Raw genomic sequence first — 17,988 nt, forward strand, 5'->3', positions numbered from 1 at the left:
CATCATCATCATCATCATCATCATCATCATCATCATCGTCATCGTCATCATCATTAGCAGCATCGGTGTCTAATACTGATACTTCGCTGCCGTACAGTGTTGTTGAGCCACCATTGTACAGATAACAATAGAGATGAATTGGGTTTCAGTGGAGATCGAACACACCGGAAAGGTTTTTTGTTCAGCGGTAAAAAAGAAAATGGTGCTTAGACGTAATACACTATTCATAAGGTTGCTGAAAATTGCTCGATGGCCCACGGCTGGTTTCGCCGTTCTTGGGGCTCATCAGTTAGACGCAGTTCCTGAGTTTCCGTCAACCCTACCTTCTACTGGAACCCAAATTGCACGGACTTAGTGGAATGCACTCCTTTGCAAACAAATTTGGTTTTTCGATAGACTCACTTGGAACTCAGCTGAATCGCTCGTTTATGCTGTTTTTAAGTAATGCCTAGTATGAAGCTCAACGTCATATGGTATTGAAAAAATGGGAGAATCGATAGTTTGGATTGGCTTTAATACTAAATCACTATCCAGTTAATCGAATAAAGGTTCACGGCCAGGAAAGTGTTCTGATTGTATCTACTCATCACTTGGGTTTTCTGAGATGGGTCTTCCAAAATGACCCCAGTAACTTTGTAAGGGGGTTCACAGTAGAACTGTTGATGATTGATTAGGTGGTTGTTGATCTGTTTATTAAGCTTGGCAAATGACTTGCAAGCGTTTCTTCACCAATCGAGGTGACATCATCGGCAGGCGTATTGATTGGATTGTTTACTCGGGTCAGGAGTGTGTATGTAACCTCGCCGACACAAACTAACTCAAAGTATTGTTCCGCCCAGCTTCACAAGGCTTAGATGACGACACCTCGGTTGATGATGACGGCTACAACAAAATTGCCAATCTGGAGCTTGACCATCACCAGTCACAACATTCGGTCTTACTAATGATCGATTCTTACCAAGAAGCTAATAATTATCAAGTGCTGGGCTTGTGGTTTTGAGGACTGTTTTAAAGAGAGATTTGGTCGGATCCCAGAAAAGTCGTCTATGGCAATGCTGTTTCCCCTTCTGGGATTCATCGTGTAGTCGAAAGGACGGACAGTTTATGTTATATCTGCTGATTCGCCAGCCTGTTGTATCTGGCTCCTGACCCGCTCAAGTGTCTAGTGCCGGAAAAAAGACCCACAGAGGGGAACAGAACAGCTGTATTCCGAACAAGCGAGTGCGACAGCGTGAGTGCGTGTGAGTGCGAAAATACGACTTTCTCAAGTTATTGGAGGAACACTGCCTGAACTTGGTCCAATGATGACGCGAGCCGTCTGGCTTTGGTACGAGGCTGTGATGTGCTGCATATTGCGGGGCATTATCTGACCTTGATCAGCGCTAACTCGCGCTGCCTCGGCTCGATACAAGGCTACACATTGGGGAGGGGTCATTGTCTGTCCGGTTAACATCTAGCGGAGCTGAGGTTCTCAGTAGATTTCGGGTTGCATTCAAAGACGTTACCTGTCCGACTACCCTAGAGAAACATCCTTAGGAATGAAAGTACACGTGTAGCTGAGCGTTCTTGAATCTTGTCTCCTAGGTTTGGGTTACATATACTTACCTATGTTTGATAAAAGGCAGGTGCGATACCAACTCAATGACGCAGATATCTTAGCTTTACTTGTGGGTAGTATGAACAGGTGTTTAGAGGACCTGGTGTCTCCAGAATTTAATCATAGATTGCTACTTGGCAAAGTACTTTCCCATCCAAGTTTCTCATTGTTGTCTGGCCATCCTCTCGACAGTAGTCTGATTTGTTAACAAAAGAAAGAATTATTCTGTATCAATCCATATTTTAACTCCAGATATATCCAACTGGACTTGAGGAAATCGAAGATTTCAAAGGATTTGTGGAACCATTCCGCAACTTCCCACTCTACAAAGGCAAACAAACGGAAGAGGAGGCTTCACCCGAGAGTCGACTGGCCGGTTTCCTCAAAGTAATGTTTAACTCTAGTCATTGATGAAGCAATCACTAACTAACTGACTGCTATGCCTCCATACTATTTTAAGGCTCGTTAATACAGCTTTCTAAGTTGTGGCGTTTTCGTGCTTATCGGGTAGCACTTCTCCAGGTGAACTCCGTTCACATGGTATAATCAAGTGAATATCGCCGGGGTTTGGCCTGGCTGTAAAAGGTCCCTGCAGAATGAGACAGAATTGTTTCGATTGCGGATTTATGCCTTAGCAACAGTGCACATTTCAACACACGTGTCAACCAACCAGGTAGTACCTGCTTGGAGAAATCATAGCGGTATATCAGCAAACGAATAGGATTGCTGGTTAGCTGGCACAGGTCACTTTGTTTTGTCAGATACTAGGACTTGAAAAAACGAAGACCAGGTTTGTTGCTCTCATAGGTAAAGCAATCCAATGAAACAAATTCCCAGCAATCCCCTTAATATTCAACATGGGCTGACGTCACTATCGGTAAAAAATTCTGGGGAGAACCAGATTCACCTTGGTGTGGATCTAAACTTTTAACTAGGTTGGGAATCAATTGATAAATGAGGTCATGAATATGAATTTTGACCTGTGAATCTTTCAATCTATGCTGAAATACCAACAGGCATTGAGTAGCTGTTCTACGCTTATATGATATTTTGAACCTCTTGCATCCTTCTAATGTACTCCCATTTGTACAGGACCCGAACACTAGGCTGTGGAGGGTGACTGATCACTTTGTGATTGATGTAGCGTGGGTGAGTCGACGCAATACGTTGTAAGGCGACGGATACACCGGATTAATTCAAACACAGCGGCACGTGTAGTTACAGTAAGCACGAAGCACGCACAGGAAAGCAGAACGGCCACGACACTGAAACCGGAACCGGAACAACGGGTACAGGTCACGTGATGAACAGAAAAACAGGTCAAGGTCACTCGGGGGTGTCCAAGCAGACTACTGTCCTGCCCGGCGCTCGTGGTGACTTGTCCGGGGTGCCTGTAAGCGAGAAAGAGAGAGAGAGGGAGAGGTGCACACGTAAGGTCATATATTAAACATATGTAAGCGGGAACAGTCAGGTTTCAATTGCGTTACAGTTGTGACGATCTATTGACCCGCCAGTCAGAACTTCCCAGTCAGTTAGCGTCACACACGCTTGTAACCCACTGAGCAACTTTTTGGTTTCTGTTGTGGACTCACCAAAATAGTTACGCCAGAACAGGAGGATGACCGTTCAAACAAGAGTGGTTGAATGTGAAGCAAATCTTATTTCTTCCCGGTCACGATAACTTTCCCAACACACAATACAGCATTCCAAAAAGGAATAAATCCCATTAGACAGTGCTTTGGAGAAGAGACATGTGGTTCATTGCAAAATTAATTCTATTGAAAAGCTGTATGACAGAGTGTCACCTCGAATTAACACAATTGTTGTCAGTTCCGAGGGTGCACGTATTCCTCGAACCTGACCGAATGTAAACTAATTGATATCGATTTGGTCAATTTCAGGGCAACCTGTTGATCTATGCGGTCAACGATGATGCGGAAATGCCAACGCAGCAAACGGAGCTCAAATTGTTCAAAACGTTACCACTGAAAGCCCGTGTCAAACTCACGGTTCGCGTTTACGTTGTTCGAGTAAGTGATGATTGGCACTTTGGTATTATACTGTTCAAAATGACACCTGCATTTCACCTGTATCAAGTTATCATTGTTTCAAAGGACAAAGAACATGAGTTGGATTGGTCATACCTGTGCCCCGTTTAGTGCGATTCCTTGTGGGCAATGTCCCGGGAGGCACAGGAAAAGTGGTGGAGTTAACGGCGGGTTATGTGCGGTCCACAGGTTGATAAAACTTGTCTATGAGGGATAGCGAAAGAAATGAGGCAGTGCTATCAGATAGCACGTGTTGTTACTCTGATGGAGGAGCGAAGTACGCAGTCATGAAAACACTAGCATTGACCACAATTTGCGGATAACGTCAGTTCTCGCTGTGCCATCCAACCGCGCAGAGCATGACTGTTGATCTATTAGTGCACTGCTGTTGATAGCCATAATACAAATCAGAAAGTGTATGCACTAACAAACGTTTTTAGTATGGTTGACAGTGGTGGGTTGCAACAGGTATGAAAATAAATACAATGCGAAAATGGGAGCAAGTCAAAAGAGGAACTTATTGTCTGTGAGAGTTCCTTGGTGAAAGTCCGGACGGCGGGAACGTGTTTTTCTCCGCAGTGCGACTACCACACGTGTTCCGTACTTGTCCGTGGACTTGTGGAGAGCGGTCGAGTTTCTGCTCCCTGTGCGCGCGCGAGTCTGTGTGTTGACTGTGTCCGGTTTCCCTACATGTAGATCCGTTCGTGTGGACGCGTCAGCACATGAGTAGTTGCTACGCTGACTAGGCGGTGCAGACAATCGATGTCCGATGAGTCAGCTTAATGTCACATGACATGAAAAAAGACATGCCTCGTGATCCAGTTAGCGAGCCAAGTGAGTGGGTGACCGGGTGGATACAGATCCTCCGAAGAATGGTACCAAGACTTCACCAGACTGGAGAATAGTTGGAACCAACAGAAAGGCATCGTTTTAGACAAGCCTGACAAACGATTGGTAGATTCATTGATAGATCAGGTTACAGGGATGGGGCAGTTTTAAAGCGTACGAATGGTCAGTGTGCCATGTGTTTTATGGACATCAAGCTTAGGCTATGGGGTTTTCTTGTCAGATAGTATAGATAAATATTTTAGACTGGGTTTTGGGGTTCGGCCCCTCTGGTCCATATCGCTTAATTCCCCGATTCCTTTTTAACGTCGTTCACAGTTTTGGCGGTTTGTTAGGGTGAGTCAGCGCCTCAGCAAGTGGGTTAGCGGGTAGATGGGCATTCTATTTCGTATCGTCGGGCTTTCTGCTCACACCATTCAAGTGTGAACATGTTCTTCTGTTCAAACTTAAAAATTCAGGTGAGTTCAGTGTACGTTGGTGGAATAGTGGTAACACGCTCTCCTCGCGTGTCATATGTGCGGATTTCAAAACCTGGTACATCCAAGGGTTACACTGCTGATGAGCTCTAAAAAGGGTGAGACTCGAGTCCAGGGCTCCCCCCTTTGGTATGGACTCTCCAGAATGATGGCGCGAGGAGAGAAGGACCATTGTACAAACGAGAGTCATGTGAGTGTGCATTCTACAAAATCCCGCAACCACCACTGCACATCGTTGGGCGCTCAGTATTCGCACAATGGAATAGAGTTTTTGAAAGCAACGACCTGACACTGATGGACTAACACAGACAGGCAACTGAGTTCTGAGTACCAGCCCAATCTTTTTAACCCCATCTCGGGATCCCGGTGATACTGTAAAAGTATTCCACCAGAATTTTTCTGCGAGAGGTGTTATTGCTTTACCGGAATTTGATGAGCTGCGAAAATATGAACATGGGTCAGGATGAATTTCATTTTGAGCACACATACACACGCGACAAAATGCAACATTTTGGCCCAAAAGATTTATTCCACCCGCAAGAGTTTTGCAGCTGCGAGGCCAATGGACTCCCACATCGCCGCTCGTCAGCTCAGGTGATCTAGAACCGTCCTCAACATGTTTTCAACTCCCCGCTCTCTATTCATTTTTATTCAAGCTAAGGGGCTTGGAGGTTATTAGTGCACTGTTGATGATGACCATAATACAAATCAGAAGGTCTATGCACCAATAAAAGTTTTTAACTGTGATTGACAGCAGTTTACAGAAACGATCTGCAGCATGTATAAAATAGGGGACAATATAAAATGTGGAGCAAGTCAACAGGGAACTTATCGTATATGAGAGTCCCTTGGTAAAAGTCCGGACGGCGGGAACGTGTTTTTCTTCGCAGCGCGACTGCAACGTACTCCATGGTTGTCCGTGGACATGGGGTGTTTGGCTGACTCCTGCGCGCGCGCGAGACTGCTGACTGTGTTCGGTTTCCCTATAGGTAGGTCCGTTTGCGTGTACGTGGGTGTGTCAGCACATGAGCTGTCGCTACGTCGCTAGACGGTACAGACAATCGATGTCCGATGAGTCACCTTGATGTGACGTGTGTGACGTGACAAGTATGAAAAAAAAGTCACGTGATCCAATGAGCGACTGTGAGCTGAACAGTCAAGTATGTGGGTGACTGAGTCGTTACAAGGTTTCCGTCAGCCTTATCGTCGGAGGTGGTGGGCGTCGCAGCCTGTGCGTCTAATGCAAAGCACCACGTTGCGAACCGCCTCCGCGCTGTATCTGAATGGTTCTTTGCATAGTGAAAGCTTCTGAGTCAGTGACCACAGCAAACAGCTAACTACTCTGTGAGCAGATTGACTTGCCTTTCATTTAGTTGTGTTTTGAGTGCACATGGTATAGGGCACCTCCGATCTGAGCGACTGTGGACATGTTCCCCACCAAGTCGCGTCCGCGATGAGGCACTTTGCTTGGGTTTACTTCGTTGCTGAGATGGTGAACGTGATAAAGTTCAAACACGTCTTGAAGGCAAGCAATAGGTTAGTGAAAAAAGAAAAGTCTCAGTTGAGCGAGCGGCCACTTTAATGAAAGGGTTGTTTCCAAGCCTGCTTCCGACGCATTGCAGAGAAACATGGTCAAGTAGGATATAGAAGACTGAAACTGTTCCTTCAGTGGCAGTGATTTACCAATGGACAGATTAACTGAACAAGACAGCAGCTGATCAAGATCAGAGCTCAAGACAGCTCAGTGGTTAAAGCGTGAAATTAATGATAGGAAAATCTGTGGTAAGTTGGCCTCTTCTGTCTAGGCACGAGCAATATCTCAGCTCTGGAACCACCTTCGAGTTGCATTTCAGTTAGGCATCGAAAGGGTATGACAATTGAAAGGTGATTACAATCATTATTCATACTAACGCATTTGTTTTCTACTCACAGGCAATAGGACTTCATCCGGCCGATCGAAATGGATTAGCGGATCCCTACCTTATCTTGTCTTTGGGGAAAGTGGTCATCGACGAGAAAGATGACTACAAGCCAAAAACACTCAATCCATACTTTGGAAAGTACTATGAATTCACAGCCATGTTGCCGGTGGACTCTATGCTTACCATTCAGGTGCGTTGTCCATAGCAGTTGAATAGTCTGGCCCTTGGCAATGAGAACTGGTTTGTCTCCTGAAAAAAGTTTCATAATCGTACTTTGGAATGTTTAACTATCGTTCGATTCTTTGTCAGGAGGCTTAGATCAATCTCTGACACCTGAAACACTCTTTGAACGAGTTTGAGTTTGAATACAAATGATTTGATTAGTGACCTGTTAGACAAATCCAACCGTAGATCAGACAACGACAATGAACTATCTGTTATCTTATTCATGATCATGTTTTTAAAAAACCAAGAAGTGTCTCCTTTGACCGAACTTTTCTGAGACAGCAGACACTGGGATAACCAGATCCATAAACTTATCCTCAAATAATGAAGCCCTCCCCCCGAACAAATGCTCCTGGGCAGTCAGATACCACGATTTTTGCCGGTTCCAACCAATGCCTTCGGATTAAATGCCAACGCATTTCCCAAAAGATAAGAAATCTGTTTTTCCCTTAAAAGAAACCAGTTAAGTATGACTGACTTTACTCGTGAACAAAAAAGACAGCGAACTTTAGTCTCAAATGATAAGTTGGATACAACGGGAGCCCCCAACCTTGCAGTCCTTGAGCTGATCGATGACCCCAGCAGGACGATGTTGAGGCGACTGAATGATCACGTGGATCGGGTTGTTCACTGTCCAGAACGATCAAGGGTCAAAACCGTTCCGTTAAAAATCCCACCTTGTTTTAATAAAACGTCACTTTGAGACAGCTCTTACGAACTTTGGTATTCTGCATCATTATACACGTCGCATGTGGTGATGTTTTGCAAAAATAATTCTACTAGGGGGAAATTCACGCAGTTCCTTTCCGTTTCATGCAGCCTCATCGCTCCTTGTAGCGAAAGCAACGATGTGGGTGCTCTAAATTTAAAATCTTGCTCAGCTATTCGTCGAGAATAAAGTAGCCTGACATTTGGCTGATTACACAGAGCTGAAAACTCAAATTCGGTTGACTGTTCTCATCAAGTCCTTGGGGCCATATTTTTGTGTTCATTTCCACTAATAGTTGATCAGTTGATTTCAGGAAGAGATCTTGATTGTCCGTTCCTTGTCACAATAGTAGTGCACGAAGTAGTTGCACTGAGCGCTGCAGGTTTCTCAATCTATTAGAACGTGTTGACCACAAAAATGACAAAAAAAGACCACAAAATGACTGGGTTGTAACGCGTCATGGACAAATGTAGGCTTTCGAATTTGTGGCTTCACTAAACTTCAGTTTCTGTGTGGACAGCGGAGAGGGACTGCCCAAATATATCATGCTGGTTGGTTGCTCCCACGCAAGCTGTGTTCATAAGCCATTCGACTAAACGAGGCAAGCTTTCTAAAAAGTCTGGAGTTGTATGGCAACATATAAAGTTTTGGCGAAAGGTCATACAAAGTTAAAAGTACTTTTATTAAACTTACGAACAAAATATACAAAGTACGAACTGATTTTTCACAACTCCCCGTGTCTAGGTTATGGACTACGACCGGGTGGGATCAAACGATTTGATCGGAGAAACCAGGATAGATATTGAAAATCGATATCACAGTCCGCACCGAGCGACTTGTGGCTTGATGAACGTTTACAACACGTGAGTTTTACGTTGGTCTTGACTTGTAGTTTTCACTGTAAAATCGTAAATTTACTCGCGAATTGCTAATAAACCCGGATATCGTTCACGTCTTCGAACAGGTACTTGGATTGTTGCTGGTCATGAGATCGATAGTCTTGGGATATTTACCACTCAACCTTTTTTCAGAAAGTGATTTTATGTTTCCTAAGTTGCATTTTCACACCAAGCACTTGTTTTGTCTGTTTTTAATGATCATAGCGTACTTTTTATAAACAACTAGTAGCAAGAGAACTACTCATAAGATTGCTGAAAACCCTTTGACGACGAGATTGCTGACTTTGAACAACGGTTTCGTGCCTCTTTGAGCCCTTTAACGAAAGTTCCAGCTGGCATTCAGTTGAGTATTCCGTTAAAACCAAGCTGGTATGCAAATGGGTGTATATCAAAAACTAACAGAAAGATTGGCGAAATACACTCAGTTGCAAACTAATTTGGTTTTGCGAGAGACCCACCTGGAATCCAAATGAATCTCCCGTTTGTGATGTTTCCAGGCAAGTGAATGTACTCCACCAGGCCGCCTTATGTTCTACTTGCCATCAAGTTCATGTGTAGTGCATTACGAATATACGTGTATCGCGATATCTCGAATATCTTAGCGACTGAAACATGAGGCGGCCTGGTGAAACACATTCAGTTTCCTGGAAACATCATAAACGAGAGATTCAGCTGGGTTCCAGTTGAGTCTCCCGCAAAACTAAATTTGTTTGTAAATGAGTGTATTTCGCTAAGTTCGTGCAGTTTGATTCCAAGTAGAACATAAGGTTGACGGAAATCCGGGGGCTGTGCTGTTAAGCAGCAAGAAAGGCCAAACCGGTCGTGGGATGTCGATGAATTTTCAGCAACCTCATGAGTAGTGCATTACGAATAACAGAAAGATTATTCTTAACCGGTTATTCCAGTGTTAATCTGGAGACTAAATTCTTACATACATTCTGTCTATTTTCAGGCATGGCTACGTGAAATGGAAGGACAGTCTACTACCCACGGAGATTCTGGAACGACAATGTCAGAAAAGAGGCATCGAACAACCCGTCTACAACCTGCTGGAGAACAAGGTCACAGTTGGTGGTCAAGATCTACATGCAATAACCGAGATCACAAACGAATCCGGTAAGTTTTAGAGGCTGGCCTTTCTCGTAGCCGACAATTTATCGTGTTCATCATCCATCTACACGCACGACTTGTTGGTTTTAACTCACTGTGAAAGTTTTATCCACAATCGGCATGAATATACTTTAGTGCTTTCACAGTTGTTTTTACAATTTCTTTACGCCTCGCAGGTGGAACGGTGAAATCGGTTGAACCGCTTGCCCTGGAAGTTTTAAAGCGATTCAGTACACTGCCTTTGGGGATCGAGTTGGTTCCGGAACATGTTGAGACAAGAGCTCTGGTACATCCGGACAGGCCAGGAATGTCCCAAGGTCGGTTGCAGTTGTGGGTGGATATATTCGATCGATCACTTGGAGTACCCCCGCCAGCAATCGACATCTCTCCAAGACAACCAATCCAATACGAACTGCGCGTGATTATTTGGAACACAGCTGATGTAAGTGGACTCGGCTCACTTTCTTTTGAAAACTAGCCTCTTGGTTACGCCTCTTGTTATACAACGAAAACAGCAATTGTAAACCCACCGAGCGAGTTCGTTTAACCATAATGGAATAAAGAATGGCTATATATATGCAGCAAAAAGGTTCGGCTAGGGCCGCGGTCCCTATATGTCTCCTGTCCCCATAAATCACCATTGCTTTTGTCTTTTGAGCGTTTATCTTTATACCAGCTCTTCCCAACTCAACCATGGCAGTTTCACACTTCTCTCACTGCACACACAGCCCGGTCGTCAGCAAAAGCAAAACCATCCACTAAAGTGTCATGGAACTGGTATCCGGGTTGCAGCATCGACAATCCAAGAACGTCAACTATTGCCATGATAAAACAATAGTGAGGAGAGACTGCCTCACATCCTTATAATAGCGGACCTTGGAATTAGGGAAGGGTGCATTCTTATAGGACTAGGGGTGACGATGCTCCAAACTCAATAGCAGATTTGACCATTGTGTCATGCGCAACCGGATCAAACGCTTTCGTATATCAACAAACGCCGAACTGAGGTTAGAAGCAGTCGCTGAAGAGTGACGAAGCAGGGTGTGTAAGGGCGATGTAGCTTCCAAGCAACCGTCTTGATGTAGAAATGTTAACTGGAGTAAGAGCAACCGCATCTACGGCTTCAGCAGTCTGTCCGGTGAAGTCGGGTTTGAGACCTTCGGAACTAGGATAATACGAGCACGACACGGATGCGGCCGACGAACCTTAGATAATGAGAATAAGTTGAAATAACCAGCGAGGGCATTGGAACTGAACCGATGAACTTGTCTATGACTGAGGACGAATTGCCACTAAACGGATTGTACGGGCGACTTCCTCATTTGTAATTGGCTTGATCAAACGCCAATTGGATTGCAGCACTGCGCAACTTGACCGGTTATCCACGTGTTTTGGAGCAGACAGTACCTGTTTCCAATACTGCTCAGCGTCCAATGGTAGGCCGCAGTTATCTTTGTATAGATCTTTCCACGACCCATCCAGAACAACAGACTCTGCATCTTTTCGTTTCGGTGGCAATGGGTCTGAATGACGGTGTAGTTTGCTCGGCACATCTGCTTACTGTTGGCCGACAAGCAACGGGCTAACTGAAGACAGTGTCGAGAGACAGGATTCCACGTGCATAGAAATATCTTGGAGGCGTGGAGGTTCAGAAATGATGCTATGATGATGTTATGATGCCAGACTGCAACCCTCGGGCAAATGCCAGGTTAACCCTAGCGAGTGAATGGTCACAATGGGATTCCACGTGTGACACGGCGAAAACCAGACGCTATAGTCTTCAGATTCTGATGAATAGGACCCTGTTTGACCGATAATTTGGTCGGGGCCACCAGATGATGATTCTTCCTGTTGTGCTTGCCAGTTGAGCACCTGTAACCTGGTTTTGAAGCTGATAGCCGATCACCCATGGGAATATTGCTTCAGTTCACCCAACAGCTCGGTCACGTGATGGATATAGATTGCTAGCTAGGCAAGAAAGTGATTGTAACACTTGTTGGAACCAGCGGATACTGAAATTCTTCACATGGCGAAGCTTATCCACATTATGCTGCGTAGAGTGTGCGTGCAAGCGACGTTGCCCCAGGCCACTCTTCGTTGGAAAATAAAGGCCCATTGGGCAACCACGCTCGTGCCAACATTTTCATGGACGTGAACTCGACTTGGTGGGCCACCAAGCTAGCTTTCGATTCACAGTACTTGCCACATTCTTTGCACGTGAGCCCCATGAGTTTTTCCTGTGTACTGGTTGGAACTAGTGTGGAGGCGCCAAATGATTCGTAATGTAGATAGTGGAAAGTAGCCAGCGAAGTGAAACCAAACAGAGTAGCTAGCCCTATCTGATCTTGCTGAAATCATATTTCACCCAGAAGGACGTCCGGGCAACCTAGTCGACACCATGAGGAAGTAGTTCTGGACGCCAACTGCTACTTATACTATTATCGTTTATTTCTGAACATGTAAATTAAATCCGGGCGATAGATGTGGAAGGGTGTGAAGAAAAATAGATAAAATGAAGAAAGCGTCCCATTCGAAGTCTTGTCACCAACAGTTCCAGTCAGACAAGATGGAACCCAACGTGTGTAAGAATATTTGGTATGGGAACACGCGTGTAAAGACCTGCAACCGAAAAAAAGGACAAACAATGCTGAATGCTTTTCAAGGCACAGTAAAGACTCACACATCAAGCACAAAGTGCCATTCATATTGGATCAGGTTTAAAAGTTATTGGCAGGAGTCAACATTCAGCGCCGTGTACCACGCATTCAAGTGTCGTAAGTACGTGGAGAGCCTAAAATGGTAAGTAAACACAAGCCATTGCCTGTGACCTTAGAAAGCCCCAGTCCAACAACAGCCTTGGCGAATTGAAGAAAGCAGACCCTTCGATATGAAATGGTCATCAGTTGGGGGACCAAAAAGTTGACATTACAATCGATTGCACGTAAGGTGGAGATGATAGCGAAGGGAAAATCATCAGCACCATACTTCTGCTCCTTTTCATTTCACACAGTCACTACGCGCCCATCCGAGACTATACTTACGCCTATCAAAGTTGCCCAGGCTTGGTGAAAGCTTTTGACCTAGATGCTCGCAACTCCCAGAAGACGGTTTAGCCCAGGCGACTGGGGCGTTTCGCGAGTTCCCTTGCAACCCGATGATGATGAGCACAGCTACCGTCACGCGTGGTCCAGCTGGACCGCAGAATGTGCACAAAACTTCCCGATTGGCCACAGTTCCCATGACAGATCTTCTTGACACGAGGACTACAAAGAGGTGCTTCTTAATCTCATCCAAAGCAGGTTGCACTGGAGCTGGATACCGCGTACAAATAGACGAGGAAACATAAGCCATCGATTCGAGAAAGGCGAAGCGCCAAACTCTCGTAAACCATGACCGTCAGTCCTGTTGTAGAGACTATCGCCTCAAACAGTGTCCTTGGTGTTAACACATGCACCTTAGACTCGGATGAGGGTGCTGGGATCCCGAATAATATTTTTAAGTGCGGAATCATTGGCCACACTGCGTAGTACTTGGCAACGAGTAGATAGAAGTTTTCCATAGGCACTCTCCACTGTATCAGGATGGCTGAACTGAGGCCTGGGATACCAAACCCCCCATTATTGTTTACTGGCATAGCTGATCGTGGTACCCGTCGGTAGACGCAGCCAGCCACGAACAGATTGCTTGACATAGCTGTCCAACCTTTTGAGGATATTTCGTTGGACTTGCCCAAACACGAGCCAATGTGTCCGCCTTGATATCAAGTAGTTCCTTGTGATCTCCACTCTTTAATGCGATTGAGAGACGTTTGAGGGGCTGATAATCCATGTGCAACACTTTCCTGTCATTCAAATGGATGATATACATCGGTTGAACAAGCAGACACTTAAATTTGAATGCACAGGGGAAAACTTTGGCGTCGGTTGTCAGCATACGGGACAAAACAGAGATCAAGGCCGGTCAGTCGTATTAGCCACGGAGTATCCGATACAAAAATTGCACGGCATTTTGTATTTAGTGATTATCTACACACGCAGCTTTGCGTCCAAGCCATGAGTACCGAGTAAACACATGCACTCATACTTGGCTTGGTAATCCCAGTTTCTCACTTCACTCAGTTTGATTATCACTCACGTCGGGACTCCGGTATTGACTGCATCGATTTTCGCGTGTTATGCGGATTGTGTACGGCAAACCCTACGGGGGCAAGCTAGCATTTTGGGTAGTCAGCTTGTGAGGATCAGAACAAGGTTTGCACTTGAATTAAATTGTTCGATATATTGCGAGCAAACTTCGACGGCTTGTTAACACACTGTGAGTCTGACTGTTTATAGGTATTCAGTACCACTGGTCATACATCCTCTACACTTATTATCACTGCAGTTGAATCTGTCATCATATTGAGGTGGTTGTATCCCAAAAACGCATCTAAGTGGAAGTAGATGCGGCAAGATGGCGCTGTACAGACTGACTGTGTCAGGAATTTGACACACACCTGTAATCCTAGCCATTGCAGCTTGACAGCCCACCTGGACATCCGAATCGGAATACACCAGACTGGTTCTCACCACAGATCGATATTTGTCTTGCAGACTTCATTAGCGTTCCCTCAGATGTGTGTGAGGACGTAACATCTTGCTAACCTAGGCGTGGTTAGTACCGGTTTGTTGGGCTGTTACACTCGGGTCTGTGAGCGGTCCTGGGATGACGCGTTGCCCAAATTTAGGACCATCAACTAAACCCATCTGAACAGTATCAGTTGAAAAGTTCTCTCGTCAGATTTAATCGCAGTCGGTCGAATTAGAGTGTATTTTGAGCAAGCCAATATGAACACATCAAGTGATCGATATGTGCAGCTAATGTTTTGCCAGCATAATTAAAGCAAACCAAACAGGAAATAAATAAAATATCCGTTATTTGCATTTAGAGGTTTTAGGACAATGCACTTCAAGCGTTTGTTTGAGCTATAGGTAACAACTGGGTTATTTTTATTGCTTAAACTACCTAATATCACTGTGTTGTCCGTCTGACCACTGCTCACTCGAGCCTTCATTTCTTGCTTTCCAATAAAGGTGATCTTAAACGATACGTCACTATTCTCCTCCGAGATGAGCAGTGATATTTATGTGCGCGGTTGGGTCAAAGGAGTGGGTGTGGACGACCAGAAAACCGATATCCATTATCGGTAAGTTCTCCGAACCGTGGTCATATCGAAATGGGCTAACAGCATACCGATTCAAATAACGCTACACTATATTACTGATTTTCCTGTTGCCGTTTGGTTTTAAGAAATTACGGTTAAAAAATGTGCGTAAAGGCTGCTGATAGTAGTAAACTTGCTAAGGAGCACACAGTTGCCGGGGTGAAAAAAATTAATTACACAGCACGGAGATATGAGTATTTATTTTGAGGCGTACATCCCACCAAAAGAGACAGGGAAGTGTGAACTGTTGAACGAAAGTTTATCTGCCCACCAGCGTATAATTATGTGAATTACAAAGCCACCTGAAACAGCGGATGCCACAGGACGAAGTGGGGAAATGATCAGTGCATTCCGCTTGAGCGGCCAATGGTAATTTAGAAGCAGACACTTTAGGAATCTCGGGGTTTTGCGGGATAGGTACTCTTGTTCATAGCCACACCACTCTCGTTTGAACGGCCGTCCTCCTGTTCTGGCGTATTTATTCCGGTGAGTCCACACCAAAGGGAAGCACTGGACTCGAGTTTCGCTCTTGTAAGAGCCCATCAGCAGTGCATATCCAATGACCGTGCCGGGAGTTGAACCCCGGACATCTGACATGCGAGGCGAGCGTGTAACCACTACTCCACCAACGCATGTTGGACGCATCTAAAATTTTCACGTCTGAACAGGCGAACGTGTTCACACTTGATTGATGTGATTGGTGTGCCCATGTAAACTATGAGTCAGTATGCCGATAAGATTGTGAAGCGTCTTTGCCATGATGCCCACAATTTAGCTGTCAAGAAGAAAGAATACTTCCTACCAGGGTGTTGTTACTTACAGACAAAATGTACGTTTTTCTAAAGCACAGTTGATGCTCTCTGGAAATCCTTTTCGACTGACATACAGTACAGCTCTCTGATATATGTCGTTTCTGGAAGGTGTTGGCAAACTGTTCTTTGTTTTCTGTCCACAATTTGATAACCTGGTGCACTGTGTTTGGGAAACACAAAGCCATGATGTATACGGCAACGTTTACTTGAGTCGATTTCATGCACCAATGAAACCCGCAATACATGAGGCAGCAAAGTGTTGTCTGTCAACCCCTGCTGGTCCTTGAAACCTCTGGTAATGCGGTTTTGATTCAGAAACCATGAAAACTATGCAAAGGATATCAGTCTGAGAAGTTCATCTCGATAGAACTGACTAATGGTTGCTTCGATTCAGACTGTATTGTGTGGGTTAGTGTTGTGGAGCACAGTCCCCAAATGTCTTCTTATTACTGTGACCCCCGGTGTGGATAGCAGCCTGATTGCCTGGTGTGCCTGGTGGGCCAAACCAGAAAAACCAGTGAACGTGCGAGCCAGCTGCTCTATTGATCACTGTCGCGTACAAGCGGTCAAAAGTGATACTAAGAATACAACTCACCTGTCAAGGGCGAGTGAAGAACAACCAATCAAATCTGTCTAAACGAAAAACGGTTACTCCATTGGCAGTTATGTAGTCCCGTTACGATCGGAGCTGGTTCACCTAATAGTTAGCAAGTGGTCAGAAGTAGCGAGTAATAATTTATTGTGTATTTCCATGAGCAGCCAACCGCCATCTTTCAGCTCCTACAGAGAGGTTTCTACCAACCAATAACTAATGTTATGAACGTGGTTTTCGATTCATATGTAACTTTCTGGTTTGTATCAAGATAGGTGGCCAGAACTGCAACGTTTCCGTTAGGATATGCCTGCAGAAAAATGACAGAATTATCCCGAGATGGAAGACTTATTGGGCCCATCGTAGTTCAGACCTCGTTCTCACGAACTAGCAAGTTTCTGACAAAGAGCTCAGCATTAAATCGAATTACTGTGTGGCGTCTTGATTCAGTGTCCACAACTGAGCGTAACCGATCCTGAATGATTCTAACTCAGCCCCCAAAAAAGTCAAAAGACACGTTTTCTTCATCCGATCAACAAATACTGAAATGTTACATTTGACACCAGTGCCGGGTCATTATATGGTATAATTTTCGAAGTATTGCTCGAGTCTGGTGGAAACACCTGATCAGCAATGCTGACGTTGAATGGTTTTCGGAGGAAATAACTCACCCACGATAGGTGAACTGATTGCACTCCACAGGTTGCGCTGGCTTGGCCAAGTAGTCCGTTGCCAGTCGGTCGACTTCCTCGAAGGATTCTTTTTGCACAACCACGTGAAGGGTGGAAAGGGTCGGGGTAGGAGGCCAAACAATGAGCTGGCAGCAAAGTATGAAAGCCATTACCAGTAAATTCAGTCGCGTTGATCATTACTTCCTCTCTGGATGCAGACGGCGAGACGCGACACATCAATGGTTAGAGATATTGACAGACATGACCCAGTCGCGCCCTCAATGGCGCTCTTGCATCCAAGCTGTTGTCTTCAATGCATACCTCTCTTCCCAATATCCCCACTTAAAAGTCCACTATTTACACATCAGTTATGTTAGCTCCCACCTCCAATGCACAGTTTTTATCCTGCCTCCCCAGATCAGCGGTGGACGAAACTGTGGCAGCTATAACCACTTTACGACAAAAAAAGGGTTCTCACAGCTGACAGTGGCGTTGATTATATTCGTTCAGATGTAACACTTTTTTGCTGCGTAGCTGCCTTGTCTCCTGAAGGAATGACGGCGGCTCAGCTACTTCCAGGTTGCCCAAGCAAAGACCGTAGCAGTTTAGATTCAAAGCTAGGGTTCGCACTACGAATCATTGGCCGTTTCCGACGTACGTCTTCTGCAGCAAACAACAGGGTGAATAAAAAACCGCTACCAAAATGGCAGTCAAAAAGCGTCAGATAATGACACACAAAGATGCGATTTCCATCCGCTTGGTTCAATAAATCAATCAATCAATCAACCAACCAGCCAGCCAACCAACCAACCAACCAACCAACCAACCAACCAATCACTCACTCACTCACTCACTCACTCACTCACTCACTCACTCAC

The 17,988-nt window shown here is 45.1% G+C and overlaps 1 protein-coding gene across 1 annotated transcript in view; it reads left to right on the forward strand.

Moving 5' to 3' along the window:
• The window catches only part of T265_08582 (hypothetical protein), a gene marked incomplete at both ends in the record, with an annotated part of 107,712 nt that overhangs the window by 76,940 nt on the left and 12,784 nt on the right, over window positions 1-17,988 (forward strand). Inside the window, 7 exons of the mRNA XM_009174434.1 lie at window positions 1,850-1,984; window positions 3,499-3,627; window positions 6,900-7,079; window positions 8,568-8,686; window positions 9,675-9,838; window positions 10,009-10,274; window positions 14,905-15,017. Coding sequence (XP_009172698.1) covers window positions 1,850-1,984; window positions 3,499-3,627; window positions 6,900-7,079; window positions 8,568-8,686; window positions 9,675-9,838; window positions 10,009-10,274; window positions 14,905-15,017 — 1,106 coding nt within the window. The remainder of the gene's footprint in view (window positions 1-1,849; window positions 1,985-3,498; window positions 3,628-6,899; window positions 7,080-8,567; window positions 8,687-9,674; window positions 9,839-10,008; window positions 10,275-14,904; window positions 15,018-17,988) is intronic.

Source organism: Opisthorchis viverrini (genome assembly GCF_000715545.1).
Source record: "Opisthorchis viverrini unplaced genomic scaffold opera_v5_225, whole genome shotgun sequence".
Taxonomy (NCBI): domain Eukaryota; kingdom Metazoa; phylum Platyhelminthes; class Trematoda; order Opisthorchiida; family Opisthorchiidae; genus Opisthorchis; species Opisthorchis viverrini.